Source organism: Rutidosis leptorrhynchoides, chromosome 2 (genome assembly GCF_046630445.1).
Source record: "Rutidosis leptorrhynchoides isolate AG116_Rl617_1_P2 chromosome 2, CSIRO_AGI_Rlap_v1, whole genome shotgun sequence".
Lineage (NCBI taxonomy): Eukaryota > Viridiplantae > Streptophyta > Magnoliopsida > Asterales > Asteraceae > Rutidosis > Rutidosis leptorrhynchoides.
The window spans coordinates 381,420,674-381,436,348 of record NC_092334.1 but is presented as its reverse complement, the minus strand read 5'-3'; the positions used below and the strand labels follow the sequence as shown (position 1 = coordinate 381,436,348).

The 15,675-nt window shown below is 37.2% G+C and overlaps 2 protein-coding genes across 2 annotated transcripts; both read right to left on the bottom strand.

Annotated features, from left to right (window-relative positions):
• Positions 1-211: 211 nt before the first annotated feature.
• Positions 212-892, bottom strand: LOC139889031 (uncharacterized). The gene has a single exon (XM_071872005.1). It carries the CDS (start codon positions 890-892, stop codon positions 212-214), a length of 681 nt encoding a protein of 226 aa, XP_071728106.1.
• Positions 893-2,720: 1,828 nt separating this feature from the next.
• Positions 2,721-4,855, bottom strand: LOC139892105 (peroxidase 64-like). Its single transcript, XM_071875142.1, has 4 exons — positions 4,656-4,855; positions 4,363-4,551; positions 3,658-3,820; positions 2,721-3,207 (listed from the first exon to the last, which is right to left on the bottom strand). Exons 1-4 carry the CDS (start codon positions 4,851-4,853, stop codon positions 2,813-2,815), a joined length of 945 nt encoding a protein of 314 aa, XP_071731243.1. The 5' UTR covers positions 4,854-4,855; the 3' UTR covers positions 2,721-2,812.
• Between the last annotated feature and the right edge of the window lie 10,820 nt (positions 4,856-15,675).

Sequence of the window (15,675 nt, the reverse complement as noted above, 5' to 3'; positions counted from 1 at the left end):
TGAAGTTCAGGGACTGATTCTGACTAATCCTGATTCCGATGTAAATTCTGAAAATGCATAAGTGTTAGGTAGACTTTTAGTGGCGCTTTCTGATGGACACATTTACTGACACTTTCACGAACATTTTCTGATGCACGAAATTCAGGATCTTACACGTGTGTTTTCTCGTGTTACGATTTGGGGGTCGTTACACCATGTTGTTCCTATTTTTTCAAATGAGGTAGATACTCGTCCAAATCGTTGCTTGCCAAATTTTCACACCCAATTCCGAACATTGCAAATAAGAGAACCCATTTAACATATCGTCAAGACTTTTTTGATTAGTACCAATGCCCCACCACATGAAGACTTTATCCCAAATTTCACGAACCTTCTTACACGAGAACAAAGCATGATCAACCGTTTCAATCATGTCATCGCACACGGGGCAAAGGATGGAATGGAGATCGATACCCCGTTTGTCAAGTTCAAACAAAACGGACAATCTCTCCCGCCTTGCCCTCCATATGAAAACGCCCAATTTTTTTGGAACAAGCACATTTCTTTGAGTTGGAATATTAGAAACAATGGTAGGATAACTCGAAGACATGATATGTTTTGTAAGAGTATGAGTAGAAAAAGTACCGGACCCGCTTAATTTCCAAGACCAATAATCTTCTTTCTCAATCTTCATTTTTATTGTCGAGAACATCCCTTCTAATTCGTTTAACTCAGCCCTTGTTCTCCCCCTAATTTCCCGAACCCACGACCAATTAGGAGCACTTCTTTCACCATTCCAAGTAACACGATCCGCAACCTTTGCATTCAAATTAGACTCTAGCTGCACCAATCTTTTAAATGTATCTTTTAAAGGTTTATCTTTTATCCAGACGTCATCCCAAAATGTTGTCATTTTTCCATTACCGACCTTTAAAAACGAATTGGTAAATTCCACACCGAAGCTATCTATCTCGTAACCTGTTTTGACAATTTTTCTCCAAGTAGAATTAGAACATGTAAGTGAATGATCCCCACCCGAATTAATTGACCCCGAAGCCCCAAAAATACTTTCACCGCTGCCGCCTTGCTAATGACAAGTCATCGGTAAGCACGTATTCCAAGGACATGTCGTCGGCAAATGTCGTCGGAAAAATGTCTTTTTTCTTGTAGTGTCGTATTTTTGTTTCTCATTTTTATTAAACCAGATTCTCAATTGGTAACTCGAATCGGCCCTATTATCTTTAACCAACTCCATCTTCTTAGATTTTTTAATATCCGAACTCGCAGCATCATTATCAATCACAACGACACCAAAATCCGTTAGGAAACTTGGAATGTGGCGGAATATAGTGTACTCCGGAGGGAGTACCCGTCCCACCTAGATTTAACGGGAAAAAAAATTTACACTAAAAAATTGAAAATTTTACTAAAAGATAAGGTTTTTTTTAGTGTCTACCCCTGTTGACAATGAAAAATTTATTAAATTTTTACACCCGCCTATCTGTACTCGGATTCAAGTTCCGCCACTGCTTGAAAGCATGATCATTTATGTGAATCCATTTGCAAGTTTTGCGTTGGTGTTGGACATGTTTGAATATCTCACAATCATAAAAAGCACATCGCAGCCGTTGCAAAACATCCCTTTAGCTTCTTGAAGCATATATACTAAAGTAACTGTAATGTACCATAGTTATAACCACATGGATTGTGTACATTCCAAGCTAAAAGTCTAAAACTTAACGTACCATCTCTAGGTGAATACTCCCACCATTCCAACTTTACTGTGCCCCGAAAAAAAGATTTAACCCTTTATTTCTTATCTATATCTCTTTGTTTTACATTTATATATTAAGCGTGTGTGTAAGAAAAGCTTTATCTCATTATTTTTATTTATTTATGAATGTAAATAATTAATTATTGACAACTTAAAAGAAAATATTGGACAATGAAATTGTTAAGTAAATAGTTTGATTATAGATCGAAGCATATAATTTCTCACAGACAGGACAAACACATTGTAAATCTCTCGTTAAATCAATCAATGTCACAAAGACATCCTACAATAGTAGTTGTAGAGGCCCCTTGGCAGCCACTTGATTATAAAGACAAACTGAAATCCTGTTTTTGACTTTTGTATTTCGATGCACGCGCAGTTGGTATGGTGGCTTATAGCTTCCGGGTTATATGCATTGAACTTGGGAACTGAACATGTTCAATTGGGGCCGAGATGATTACACTATGCTAAATATTAAAACTTGAAACCTTCGTAACTCAAAGTACTAATTTCATTTTAATTAATTGAGGGACGAGAGCCCTCCCTGCACCTAAAAGCTCCGTCCTTGATTATACCCACATGAACTTTGATTCGTAACGGCCATCGTTTTAATTTATTTTTTTGCACTTTCTCTAATTTTTATGTATCATGAGATGTTCTTAGGAGTTTCTGCAGATAAGGTTCAGTTAACCAAATTTCTTTATGTAACTTAATTAATAAGTGATTAGAAAAATTCAGAGCCCATAATCATCTTGTAAAAATATAGTTGCACCTTTGTAGGTCTGCGATATGTAGATATTTTTTACTTGTTACTTTATGAATTTTGCATAATATAGCCGTAACTATTGTTAAGTTTGTGAAGTCTAACGTGTTATATAGTTGCACCTGATTCTTCGCTTTTCAAGTTTTGATCAACACATAATTCATACAGGATTGTTCATTTTATAGTTGAACTTTAGTTATGCCATAAACTTGCGATAACTTGAGTTACTATAATACATGGATATCTGCATTTTCATGTACATAGTTCGAGTACATCTTTACACTTAGACAAATCGCTTAATTTATCACCCTGCAGTCCTTCCTGATCTCCTGACCGCCGGTAATGCTACTCATTTTGATCATGGACTTTACAAATGCTTTTGCAAAAGCATCCTTCGAGTTAGCAAAACTCGAAACCAGATTTTTGGTCTTTGGGGAATTAAGCAAAGCATTATCTGAAGAAAACACAACTTTTTTCTGCAAGATTAGTTTAAAGTATGTATTATCAAACGTAGTGGAAGACGGATCCATTGCTACTCCTGCATTCTTCGAATTCTTGTTGGCAGGACAAACACGTCTTAAACTTGCGGCAAATGAAGGCTGGAGTGATGGGTCAATATCAGTTGTGGAGTTGAAGTTGTGGATTCTGTTGTTGAAAGACGAGCAATGCGAGAACCCAAGAGTATGCCCACCTAATAGAAGTAAAAATGCATGTAAAATAGTTTTAGTGCCTTTCGATGGACATAAGACCACCCAGATTTTGTAAGTTTTTTTTTACTGTAACATGACAGTGTCAGTTTTTTGATAGCTTGTAATGGTGATTATCAACGCTGAGTGTCAAATTTTTTTGGTGATGTAGTAAAATATGATTGGAGTTGAGTGTAAAGAAAATAAAAAATAATAATAAGTAATGAGTTATCAAATTGTGACTGGGTGTCAAATTTTATTTTTGCACGTTGCTTATATGACTAACGCCCAAAAAAGTCAAACTTGACGCTTTGTTAAGGGGGTCAAATGTGTCCAAACTTGCCAACTCAGCGTCAAATATTTGTTGGGCGCCTTGTTGGAGATGGTGTAATAGAGGTGACAAATTTGTACGGGTTGAGATGGTCGGGTCACGAGTCAGAAGGAGTTTGAAATACCTGAAAGTGAGACTAGATCTTCTAAAGACAGGCCTCTTTGAGAGAAACTTTGTTGAAGCTGAGAAATATTGAAAGTGGGACCTGGTAGCTGGTTTGTTTCACTAGCCTTTGAAATTCTTCCATCTTTTCTTCCTTTAGGAACATCCCAAAATGGTCCTCCAGACTACATATATATACATTTAACTCATAAGTGGTACCTTGTGCATAAAATAGTCATACCAGATGTGCAACTTTTTTGGATGTGACATTTATGTTATAATATCTCCTACTATGATATTCACAACTATATATATATATATATATATATATATATATATATATATATATATATATATATATATATATATATATATATATATATATATATGTACACGGTCTAATCGGGCCATCATGTGATCATTTTCAGATTTTTTTTGCCGTCTAAAAATATGTTGTTAGTGAGGTTTAATCCTGATCAATAGCTCAACCTGTTAGATGGATTAGATAGATCGGCCCAAGTCCGGTTGTGGATTTGGTCCATTAGGGTTGTTGGAGAATTAGGGTTGCCTATGTACTCTATAAATATCGTGCTATAATAAAGTTATACTTACGGGTTTTATTATTCAACACAAATACTAGGCTATCTTAGGATGGTTTAAATTTATATCTGGCTAGCTCTATCATAAATTAGTATTTTAATTTTGATTTATATGTTTAAATGCTTACCATCACAACTGCATCTCTTGCAGCTAAAGCCAAGATATCAGCACACGAGACGACACCGGGACACGCAGATTCAATTACTTCCTTTGCGTTATCGATGACATAAAAAGCGTGCAGGGAAAGATTAGGCGGCCCATCTTTTTCTGCAGTATTTTTACCTTTGGAATTCAGCAGCACAGAACCATCACATCCCTTTTAATCATCATTAAAAAGATTAGTACTAAAAAGTATTAACATGACTCAACTAAGAGATTAAAAAAACACATGAAATGAAAAGAAATAGTTCCTTGTGGTACCCTTATGAAACAGTCATGGAAATGCATTCGAAGCAGTCCTGCAGGGGCAGTTTTGTCATTTTTGGTGGCGGAAATTACAGCTTTCTTGATGATTGATTCTGCATTTGGGCATGTTTTTTGGTAGTAATTTGAGCTTAATGGAGATCCATAAGAAAATAATGATACAATGAGTAGAGAGCTAATTAGCAATGAAGCCATGGTTGTTCTATTTACTTTGTATGAAGTTGCATGGAGTTCATGAGTGGCATATTTGTACATCCAACCAAATTGGTTGTTTATGATTGGCCACAAGTGGTATATGATTTAACAATATTATTTCATATAAAGTAAGCAAAACTATTAAAAACTACAGATTAATATTGAATTTTTTAAAAAATATTAGATTGTAAAAGTAGAACCGTAGGTACCTTATTAACTAAAGACTAGTCTCTTATAGATTGTATGGTGTAACCCAAGAATTATTGATTTTTTAACCATTTTTTTTTTATAAAAAAACAAATAAGATAACAATTAACCATATTGGAACAAATAGATAACGCACAGATAGACATCAATATCTTTTACTTCTATTAGTTTGAATTTGGGAAATAGAGCTCTCTAAAAAGGGACTATAGCTATTCTTGATTGGCACTTTAATTATGCTTTGATATACTTTTTGCATGAACTTTCCAATTTTCCAATAACTATAAGAAAGAGATATATATTGTGGAAGGTTCAAATACGAGGAAAGTAAGACGTAGTAACATGTTTTTTTTGAGTAATTTGTATTCTTTTTCTTGAATGTTAATCACAATCAATAATATTAATGTCAAACTTTATTTGTCACAATTAATAACGAAAGTATTGTAGATGTGGTTAATACAATTCTTTTTACTAAATAATCAACTTCAAACAGTTAAGCATAATAAGCAAATAAACTAACAAGAGTTAAAGTAATTTTCAGCTTATTTTTTTATTAATATAAATCTCAAAAAATCACGATTATCTTAAAACGAAATAGATAACCGGTTGATATAAATTGCGCCTTGATAACTCGGACCACTGAAAGCATATACAAGATTTTACAGACTTGGTTAGTTAATTCCCACAACACTAAACATTTGTGGAGTTATCTATTTATAGAGAAACTATAAACTGTGTAAACCTTCTATTAACTGATGGTTGAAATCATGTTTGTACTTTGGCCGACAGAGTTGGTAGAAAGCATGTGGCTCTCTTTCTTGTACTGAAGCTAATTTAGGAACACCTTATAAAGGATGAACACACTATTTGAATAAACAAATAAAATATTGGGTGTCCAAGGCGTTGACAAAGTACATCCACGAACTGCGTGTGTGATATACTTCTGCATTCCACGTTTGTCTTGTAAATTCACTTGTCAACCGCCGACATGTGTCATTCTTTCTTCAACTTAGTCTTCGATTTCATTTGAATGATCACGCTTGATGTAGATAACACGGAAACAAATTATGCCTTTGAATAAAAAAAATTATTCCTTTGACACTTGAAAATCTTTGCTTGACTTAGTCTCCTAGTCCCAGCATCTCAAAAATTCTTTCTTTCATAGGCATCCTAGTGAGCTTTAACTTCATCAGACATAGCTGGTGGATTAGAGACATCAAGTTTCTTTTTGGGATTAGGTCTTTGTGCTACTTTGTCTTCTTTAACTTCTAGCTTCTCTTGCTAGTCAGCAACACTTAGGCTTACTGCTAGATCAGCATCAGATTGCCACTGCTCTTGAAGTTTTAAGGATAGCATTGATATTTCTCAAATCGGACACTTTCTCTCGCAATATCAAATGGTTTTCCCTTGGTTTTGTGTTAGTTTGAAGACTTTTTGGTGATGTTTATGAAGATTTGTGTGTATGCATTAAGAAGCGCGCGGTATGATTTTTAGTGGATTTCGGGGTGTAGTATACGCCACTATATCATCATGGTTGGTCCCGGTACAAGTGGGATAAAAACATTGGATGTTGAGGGTTTTCGGTGCTCTTTGTTTATGCACAGCACCCAAAAAGCTTGCACACCGCGCACTATAGCATGAATCAAAAGCAGGAGCAACTAAAATCGCCCAGCACCCGCCACGCTAAATTACGCGCCGCGCAAAAGGAAAGTGTGCCGCACCGGTGATTTGGAAACAAGATCATAAGCTACCAGGTCGAATAACTCTCCACTTCTAGGTTATTTTTCACCCATCTTCTACTTGGCCTTTTTGAGTGCTTCTAGGGACGAAATTTGGTGATTTTTGAAGACCTCCATCATCATCTAATCCATTTTATCATTCAAGGATTCAAAGCTCGGTCTCTTCACCATTCAAGATCATTATTCACTTAGGTTTATCATTTTTTTCATCAACAATGATTTCTTATTTTGATTTCTAATATGATTGTTGGCTAAACTCATTATGTTCACTCAGGCTAAATACTATGTTGGATGATATCGTGGTTGATTGATTATTACGCATATGATGATTTATTGTTTGAGCAATTTATAATTCTTGTAGATACTCTTGCGCAAATTGGTTGTTGTACGTGATTGTCTAATTGAGTGAACACTTGTTGGAGTCTATTGCTTATGTTTTCAATTGTTTAATCCATTGCTAGTTTCTTAAATTGTGGTTGTATAACTTGGTGACGCAAATTCGAGTCTGTCATAGTTATATTAGGTGGTTAATTGGGTTGGGTAAATTGGACATTATCTAGACTAAAGAGATGAATTAATTTGTTAGTTAGCTGATATAGGGTTTGATTATGTGCAAGCAATGTTGGCACAATTGTTGATTACAGTGAACACTGAGTCACAGTTCGATTCTTTAAGTCATTCAAATTGACTAGCCACAGTTTAGAGGTCTTCAGTGACTGGAAACCCGGCATTGTGTAATCTTAACTGTAGTGTTTACTCAAGAGAACTCTTGGTGAACCGGTGAGTTGAAATGCATATGCATGATTAGTAAGCAAGACTTAATCCAAAACATCCAGCATAGTGAAGAAAGTCTAGGTGAACATATTTCTCATCATTTGATTTAAATTTATCTTTACTTCATTTTATTAATATAAAACAACAAAAACATTGTCATTAATTTGAAACTCTCTTGATTGGTTAATCGTTAGATAACCAGAACAAATTGCTTGTTATTTCCGTTATTTATTTTCTTTTTAGTTAATTATATCTAGTACAATCTTGAATTGCAATTGAACTGTCCTTGAAACGATCTTGGAATCACCATTTTCTATACTGCTACAAGATCGGGTACACTTCCCGAAAGTGTTTTTAAATCTAACAACCGGTATTTTCCTATTTTAAATTATCAAAAGTATTTTACACATCAAGCATATAATCTTCCATACTCATATTAAGTTCACTAGCTGATGCAGCTGAGGTCCTTCGCTCTTCAGTGCTTTGACTAGCAACATAATCTTCCATGCTCATGTAAAGCTTTGCGGCAGAGTCATGTAAGGCTCTCCCTTCTGGTGTGTCGAGTCTTAATTCATAAGCACTAAGATATAGACCAATGGGCATACCTTCTCTGGCAGCGTTGATGTAGTGATTGTAGTCAATTGGATTCTATGTTGCTTGTATCCTTCAAACGTTCATTTCTTGAACCAGAGCATCTCTTCGCAGCCACTCCTCAATAGTAATAGTAAACTCTCTTTTTTCATAAGTTTCTTTAGTAGGTTTAGGTAACCCATAGGGTTTATTTGCTGCTTCATCTTCCGTTGCAATATTTTTTCCATGAAGTCTGGGATAAATGGGATCTGAGTCATAAGAACAACCTCCTGTGCTGCTGGATGGACCTGTTGGTCCCAATGAACAACGAAAGTATTGTAGAGGGGGGAGTGAATACAATTCTTTTTGCTAATTAATCAAGTTTAAATATTTAAACATAATAAGAAAATAAACTAACAAGAGTGAAACTAATTTTCAATTTATTCTTTTATTAATAAAAGTCTCAAAGAATCACGATTATTTTAAAGCGGAATAGATAACCGGTTGATATTGATTACACCGTGATAGCTCAAACACACTGAAATCATATAGTTGATTTTACAGACTATGTTATTTAAATCCCACAACACTAATTAAAACATTTGTGGAGTTTTCTATTTATAGAGAAATAATAACCGTGTAAACCTTCTATTAAAAGATGCTTAAAACCATGTTTGCACTTTGGCTGATAGAGTTTGTAGAAGCATGTGGCTCTCTTTCTTATGCTGATGCTAATTTAGGAACACCTTATAAACGATGGACACACTATTTGAATAAACAAATAGAATGTTAGATGTCTAAGACGTTGACAAAGTATATCCACGAACTGTGTGTGTGATATACTTCTACATTCCACGTTTGTCTTGTAAGGTCACTTGTCAACCGCCGACTTGTGTCATTCTTTCTTCAACTTAGTCTTCGATGTCATTTGAATGATTACGCTTGATGTAGATAACACGGGAAACAAACTATGTCTTTGAATGATAGACATAATTTGTCTAAGTGTTTGTTGCCGCTGGTTCTTTTGCTGGTTTTTCTATGATCTTCTTGTGGTTGTTCAGACCGAACCCGGATGCAGCTATCTTGTGCTGATAGTGTAGTCAGCACACCCAAACACGTAGACTCGGCACTAATTGTTTTTTTGGAGCGACAAAATTTTATTTCAAACAAAAAGAACCTCTAACAAGATGCTAGAGGTATTACAACCAAAGATTACAACGGCTTAATAAGTCAATCGTTTCAATATATGTTTGATTTTCCCCTACTTACAATCCAATTAAACGAATACAATTCAATAGAATCGAAAATGCAATCCTTTTTTAACTTTTTTTAGTTGAATACAACGCCATTACGCCATTTCCACACGTGCCAAACCAAACTAGCAATAGCCGTGAACATGACCATCTTTGAAGAAGGATGAGCTTGCCAATTGTCAAACCATCAAAGCCATTCATCCCAATTCTCAAAGTTTGGAATCACAATATTGAACCACACTCTAACCATCCGCCATAATTCCAACGCAATGGGGCACCCGAATAAAATGTGATCCAATGATTCAACCCAACCATCACAAGAAACACACCCAATTGTTTGATATTCCTAATCTCTTGATGGCAAATTAAGCCTTGTAGGAAGCCTATTCATCCCCACTCTCCATAAAAAGATATTAACCTTTTTAGGAAAAACGCGATTCCATCGAGTTTTGAAATCGTTCGAAGGAAGAATACATGAAACAATGTAGGACGTGTACATGCCACCCTATACCCAACATCTTTAGTGTAGCGACCCCGACAAATCGTCAAATGATGTTGTCAGCTACCTACGGTCCCATTACATGGTTATAAGTATTTATAACAAGGTTTGACTGAAAATATGTCGCATTCATTTCATAAAAGGATGTTTTAACGTTTACAAAGTAATTCCCAAGACAAGTACACAACAAAGTTATAGTTCATATGAAACACGTGCGACATAGTTTAAAGAAGCCAAAAAGACGCTCCACGTATGCAATTATACTCGACATCCAAAGCAAGTATCAAAAAGTATGAGCGGAAGCATGTATCACCTAAGTTCAAGGACCTGAGAAAAACATAGAGAATCTGTCAACGAAAACGTTGGTGAAATCATAGGTTTAAGTAAGTAAGTGAGCAAAAGTAAGTAAGTCGAACCACAAGGTTTGTAAAGTTGAAATAATAGTAAATCATTCTAAAAGTTAATATTCACGAGCACCCAATTATCAAAGCTTAACATTCCATCCATTGTATACCCCATCCATAGTGCTAGAACAAACACTGATTCTCGAAAATATATTTCATCCGTAGACGGTAGCGAACCGTCAAAGATGAGGGTTGTCAACCCAGATGGCCATATAACATAAGTTCTCGCTTACACCCGTCAAGTGTAACTAATGATAATCGAATTGAGGCTTTTTGTTCTAAACTCGTATGTAGAATGTTTGTTTTCCCGTTCTTGTGTTCACTTAGTTCAAAAGAATCGTTTATGTTTTCTCATCCCAAATATAAGTTCAAAAAGAGTAAAAGTGGGACTATGATCTCACCTTTGATTGCAAGAGTGAAATAGTACTTCAACAAGTAAACGTGCAAAGAACAATGCTAGTCTTGACCTAAACAATTAGGTTGTATCAATATCGATAGTCACGAAAGGTCAAAGATGTTCAATTAGTCCTATGGCTCAATACGACTCGATTAATATAGCAAGTGAAGCAAATTGTCAAGTTTCATGCACGTTACAAGTAGTTAAACATGTTAGAACGATTGTATAATTGTTTGGTTAAGTTTGACTAAAGTCAAACTTGGTCAAAGTCAAAGTCAACGGGGTCGGGTCGGGTGTCCGACAATTTTCTCATGATGAGAAATCATATATGAGCATAATAGTCAAGTCTCATGGTAAACAGGATTATAGTTAAGCGGGAACATTTTGTGATATGAAAAACAAAGACAAAAATGAGCTGGACCAAATGCGCGGCGCGCAGTGGGTTGCGCGGCGCGCACCCAAGTGTAAATCCTGGTAAGAAACTAACCAAGAAGGCAGACATCTGGGATTTTTGATTATGCGCGGCGCGCAGGTATGTGCGCGGCGCGCACTACCTGGGAAACATGTTGTTTGCAGAAAATTGGTCTAAGTCACGACCCAAAACACAATTTAACACATTTCATGCACCGAAAACATTTAAAACGCATATCATATATCATTAGAAAGGTAATTTGACAAGGAAGATAACTAAATGCATTTACTCAATCAAAACCAAACAAACTCATATCAAAATCACCATTAATGCTCACATTTATTACTTCCAAGTTCATAAATGCAATTTAATGATTCGGAAATTTAATACACCCATTTAATACGCCGTTGTGTAGATAATCACGCATACAATGTATCTAAACACTTACAAACAACATTACATGTCATTCAAAGCATTACAAAACCATTTCAAGTTCATGAAACCCTAACCCATATTCACCAAATTTCATAATCAAGTTTATGAACTAATCCATGTCAACCTACATACCAATTTGAAGCTAGTGATGTTAGGAACACAATTAAAACATGATCTTTCATCTTTAAACAACATATGAACACCAAAAACTCAAGATTAAGCAAGCATTCTTTCAATATGAATTAGTTACACCAAACTAGCAAGAACAAGCATACAAAACACATAATCATACTAGACTTGAGCCATAGACACTAATTAACAACCTTTTTAACTCAAAAACTCAAGAACACATAAAATTAGTGATTTTAGAAAGTTACCCAAATTTGATGAGATCGGTATGGAATCGAAGAGGAGATCACGAGGAGTTCAAATATGTAATTTGTTTGGCCCGAAGCTTGATCGATTTAATATGGATGATGAATTCTTGAATTGGATAATTGAAGGAAAATGAGAAAGTAGAGAAAGAAAAGATAAAATGAAAATGAAAAATGAGAAGAGGTGGGGTTGACTAGTCACATGCTAGTCACCTCTTTAGTGTATTGGCGAAACTAGTCCCTCAAGTTGCAATCGGGTGCGTTAAATTACCTAAAACAAGATAATTGTAACGCGTATTAACGGGAGATGTTATAAACATATAACGGAACTTAAATAGTTAAACGGAAAAGTAAACGGAAAAAGGCGGGATGTTACATTACCTACACCTTAAAAGAAATTTCGTCCCGAAATTTAAGCAGGCGTAGTAATCGTTGTTTCCTCCTCGGAATCCGACGATTCCGGAACCGGGAATAGATGAGGGTGTTTCTTTCGCATTTGATCTTCTCTTTCCCAAGTAAACTCGGGTCCTCTTTTGGCGTTCCAACGAACCTTAACAATCGGGATCCGGCTTTGTTTTAATTCCTTCTCGACGTAGTCCACAATTTCAACCGGTTCCTCCACAAAATGGAGTTTGTCGTTAATAGTGAGTTCCTCAAGAGGAACGACGATATCGGGCTCGGCAAGACATTTCTTCAAGTTAGATACGTGAAATGTAGGGTGGACGGAGCTTAGTTGCGGCGGAAGATCCAAACGATACGCAACGGTTCCAACACGCTCTAAGATTTCGAAAGGGCCAACATACCGCGGATTTAGTTTCCCACGTTTCCCAAAACAAATGACACCCTTCCAAGGTGCGACTTTTAACATGACGCGGTCACCGACTTGAAATTCGAGGTCTTTGCGTCTTTTGTCGGTATAGCATTTTTGACGACTCCGGGCCGTCTGAAGCTTATCTCGGATTTGAAGAATCTTCTCGGTTGTTTCGTGAATGAGTTCGGGCCCGGAAATTTGCACGTCACCCACTTCGGCCCAACAAAGAGGAGAGCGACATTTTCGACCATACAACGCTTCAAAAGGTGCGGCCTTAATACTCGCGTGATAACTATTGTTATATGAGAACTCGGCGAGAGGTAAGTGCTTGTCCCAAGCTTTTCCAAAATCAACAACGCAAGCTCGTAACATATCCTCCAAGGTTTGTATCGTACGTTCACTTTGCCCATCGGTTTGAGGATGATATGCGGTACTCATGTCTAAACGCGTTCCCAACGCTTCTTGCAACGTACGCCAAAATCTAGAAACGAAACGGCCATCTCGGTCGGAGATAATCGATAAAGGTACGCCATGTCGGGCTACAATCTCCTTAATGTAAAGTCGTGCAAGTTTCTCCATTTTGTCGGTTTCTTTCATGGCGAGAAAGTGCGCGGATTTGGTGAGGCGATCGACAATGACCCAAATAGTATCATAACCGCCCGACGTTTTCGGTAATTTGGTGATAAAATCCATCGTGATCCTTTCCCACTTCCATTGCGGGATCTCGGGTTGTTGGAGTAACCCAGACGGTCTTTGGTGTTCGGCTTTGACTTTAGCGCAAGTCAAACATTTGGCGACGTATCTAGCAACTTCCTTTTTGATGTTCGGCCACCAATATTGTTCCTTAAGGTCATGGTACATCTTATTGGCGCCGGGATGAATCGAGTATCTTGATTTGTGGGCTTCGTCTAGGATGAGGTTTCGTAAGTCGCCATATCTAGGCACCCAAATTCTTCCGGCGTAATATCGAAGTCCGTTCTCCTTAACTTCGAATCGAGAGACAAGGATGTTTAAAAGTTCACGTCCGATGTGATTGTCCTTAAGAGCCTCCTCTTGGGCTACGCGAATTTGGCTATTAAGGTTGGAGTGGATAGTGATGTTTAAAGCTCGGACACGAAGAGGTACTGCTCTTTCCTTTCTACTTAAGGCATCGGCCACTACATTTGCCTTCCCGGGGTGGTAACGAAGCTCGCAATTATAATCGTTCAAGGTTTCAATCCACCTTCGTTGTCTCATGTTTAGTTGCTTTTGATCGAAGATGTGTTGGAGACTTTTGTGATCGGTAAAGATAGTACTTTTGGTACCAAGAAGATGATGTCTCCATAACTTAAGTGCAAAGATGATGGCACTAAGTTCAAGATCATGTGTCGTGTAGTTTCGTTCGTGAACTTTGAGTTGTCGAGAGGCATAAGCAATGACTTTCTTTCGTTGCATTAATACGCATCCATAACCGTTTTTCGAGGCATCACAATATACAACAAAAATCATCATTGCCTTCAGGAAGTGACAAGATAGGAGCGGTGGTTAGTTTAGTTTTCAAGATTTGGAAAGCGGTTTCTTGTTCGGATGTCCAAACGAATTTTCGTTCCTTGTGAGTTAACGCGGTTAAAGGACGAGCGATTAGGGAGAAATCCTTGATGAATTTACGATAGTATCCGGCGAGACCCAAGAATTGACGAATTTGAGTAGGAGTAGTAGGAGTCTCCCATTTACTAATGGCTTCGATTTTTGCGGGATCGACTTTAATGCCTTGATCACTTACAACATGACCGAGGAATTGAACTTCCTTCAACCAAAATTCACACTTGGAGAACTTGGCATAGAGTTGTTCTTTTCTCAAGAGTTCAAGCACGAGTCGGAGATGTTCTTTGTGTTCCTCTTCGTTTTTAGAATAGACCAAAATATCATCGATGAACACGATAACGAATTTGTCGAGGTAAGGTTTGCACACGCGGTTCATGAGATCCATGAACACCGCCGGTGCGTTAGTGAGACCGAAAGGCATGACAAGGAATTCATAACTACCATAACGAGTCCGGAAAGCGGTTTTGGAGATATCTTCCCCCTTAACCCTTAGTTGATGATAACCCGAACGGAGATCGATTTTTGAATATACACGAGAACCTTGTAGTTGATCAAAGAGGTCATCGATGCGAGGAAGAGGATATCGGTTCTTAACCGTCAATTTGTTTAGTTCACGATAATCAATGCACATTCGTAGGGATCCGTCTTTCTTCTTGACGAACAAAATCGGAGCGCCCCATGGTGAATGGCTAGGTTGAATGAAACCACGGTCGAGTAACTCTTGGATTTGACTTTGCAATTCTTGCAATTCGGATGGAGCGAGTCTATATGGTGCACGCGCTACGGGTGCGGCCCCTGGAATAAGATCGATTTGAAATTCAACCGGTCGATGAGGTGGAAGACCCGGTAGTTCGTCGGGAAACACATCGGAAAAGTCACTAACAATCGGCACATCATCGATGCGTTTCTCGTCGGCCTCGACTTTCTTAACGTGGGCAAGAATCGCGAAACAACCCTTGCGAAGTAGCTTTCGAACTTTAAGGCACGAAACGAGATTGAGTCCGGTGCAATTTTTGTCGCCATAGACAATCAATGGTTCACCATTCTCGATAGGAATTCGGATTGCGTGAAGATCGCAAAGAATGTGAGATTTATTTTTGACCATCCAATTTATACCGATTATTACATCAAAACTCCCTAGTTCTATGGGTATCAAGTCAATTTCAAATTCATTACCCAAAATGTTCAAAGTACACCCCCGGTAATATGTGTCGGCACTTAAGAGTTTTCCATCGGCCACTTCGATGGAGTAAGTAGTATCTAAAGGGTGTGGTGGAGTGCAAAGAGTAGGAGCCAAAGTCTTAGACATAAAACATTTATCGGCACCCGAATCGAATAAGCATGTAACATAAGTGTTGTTGAGAAG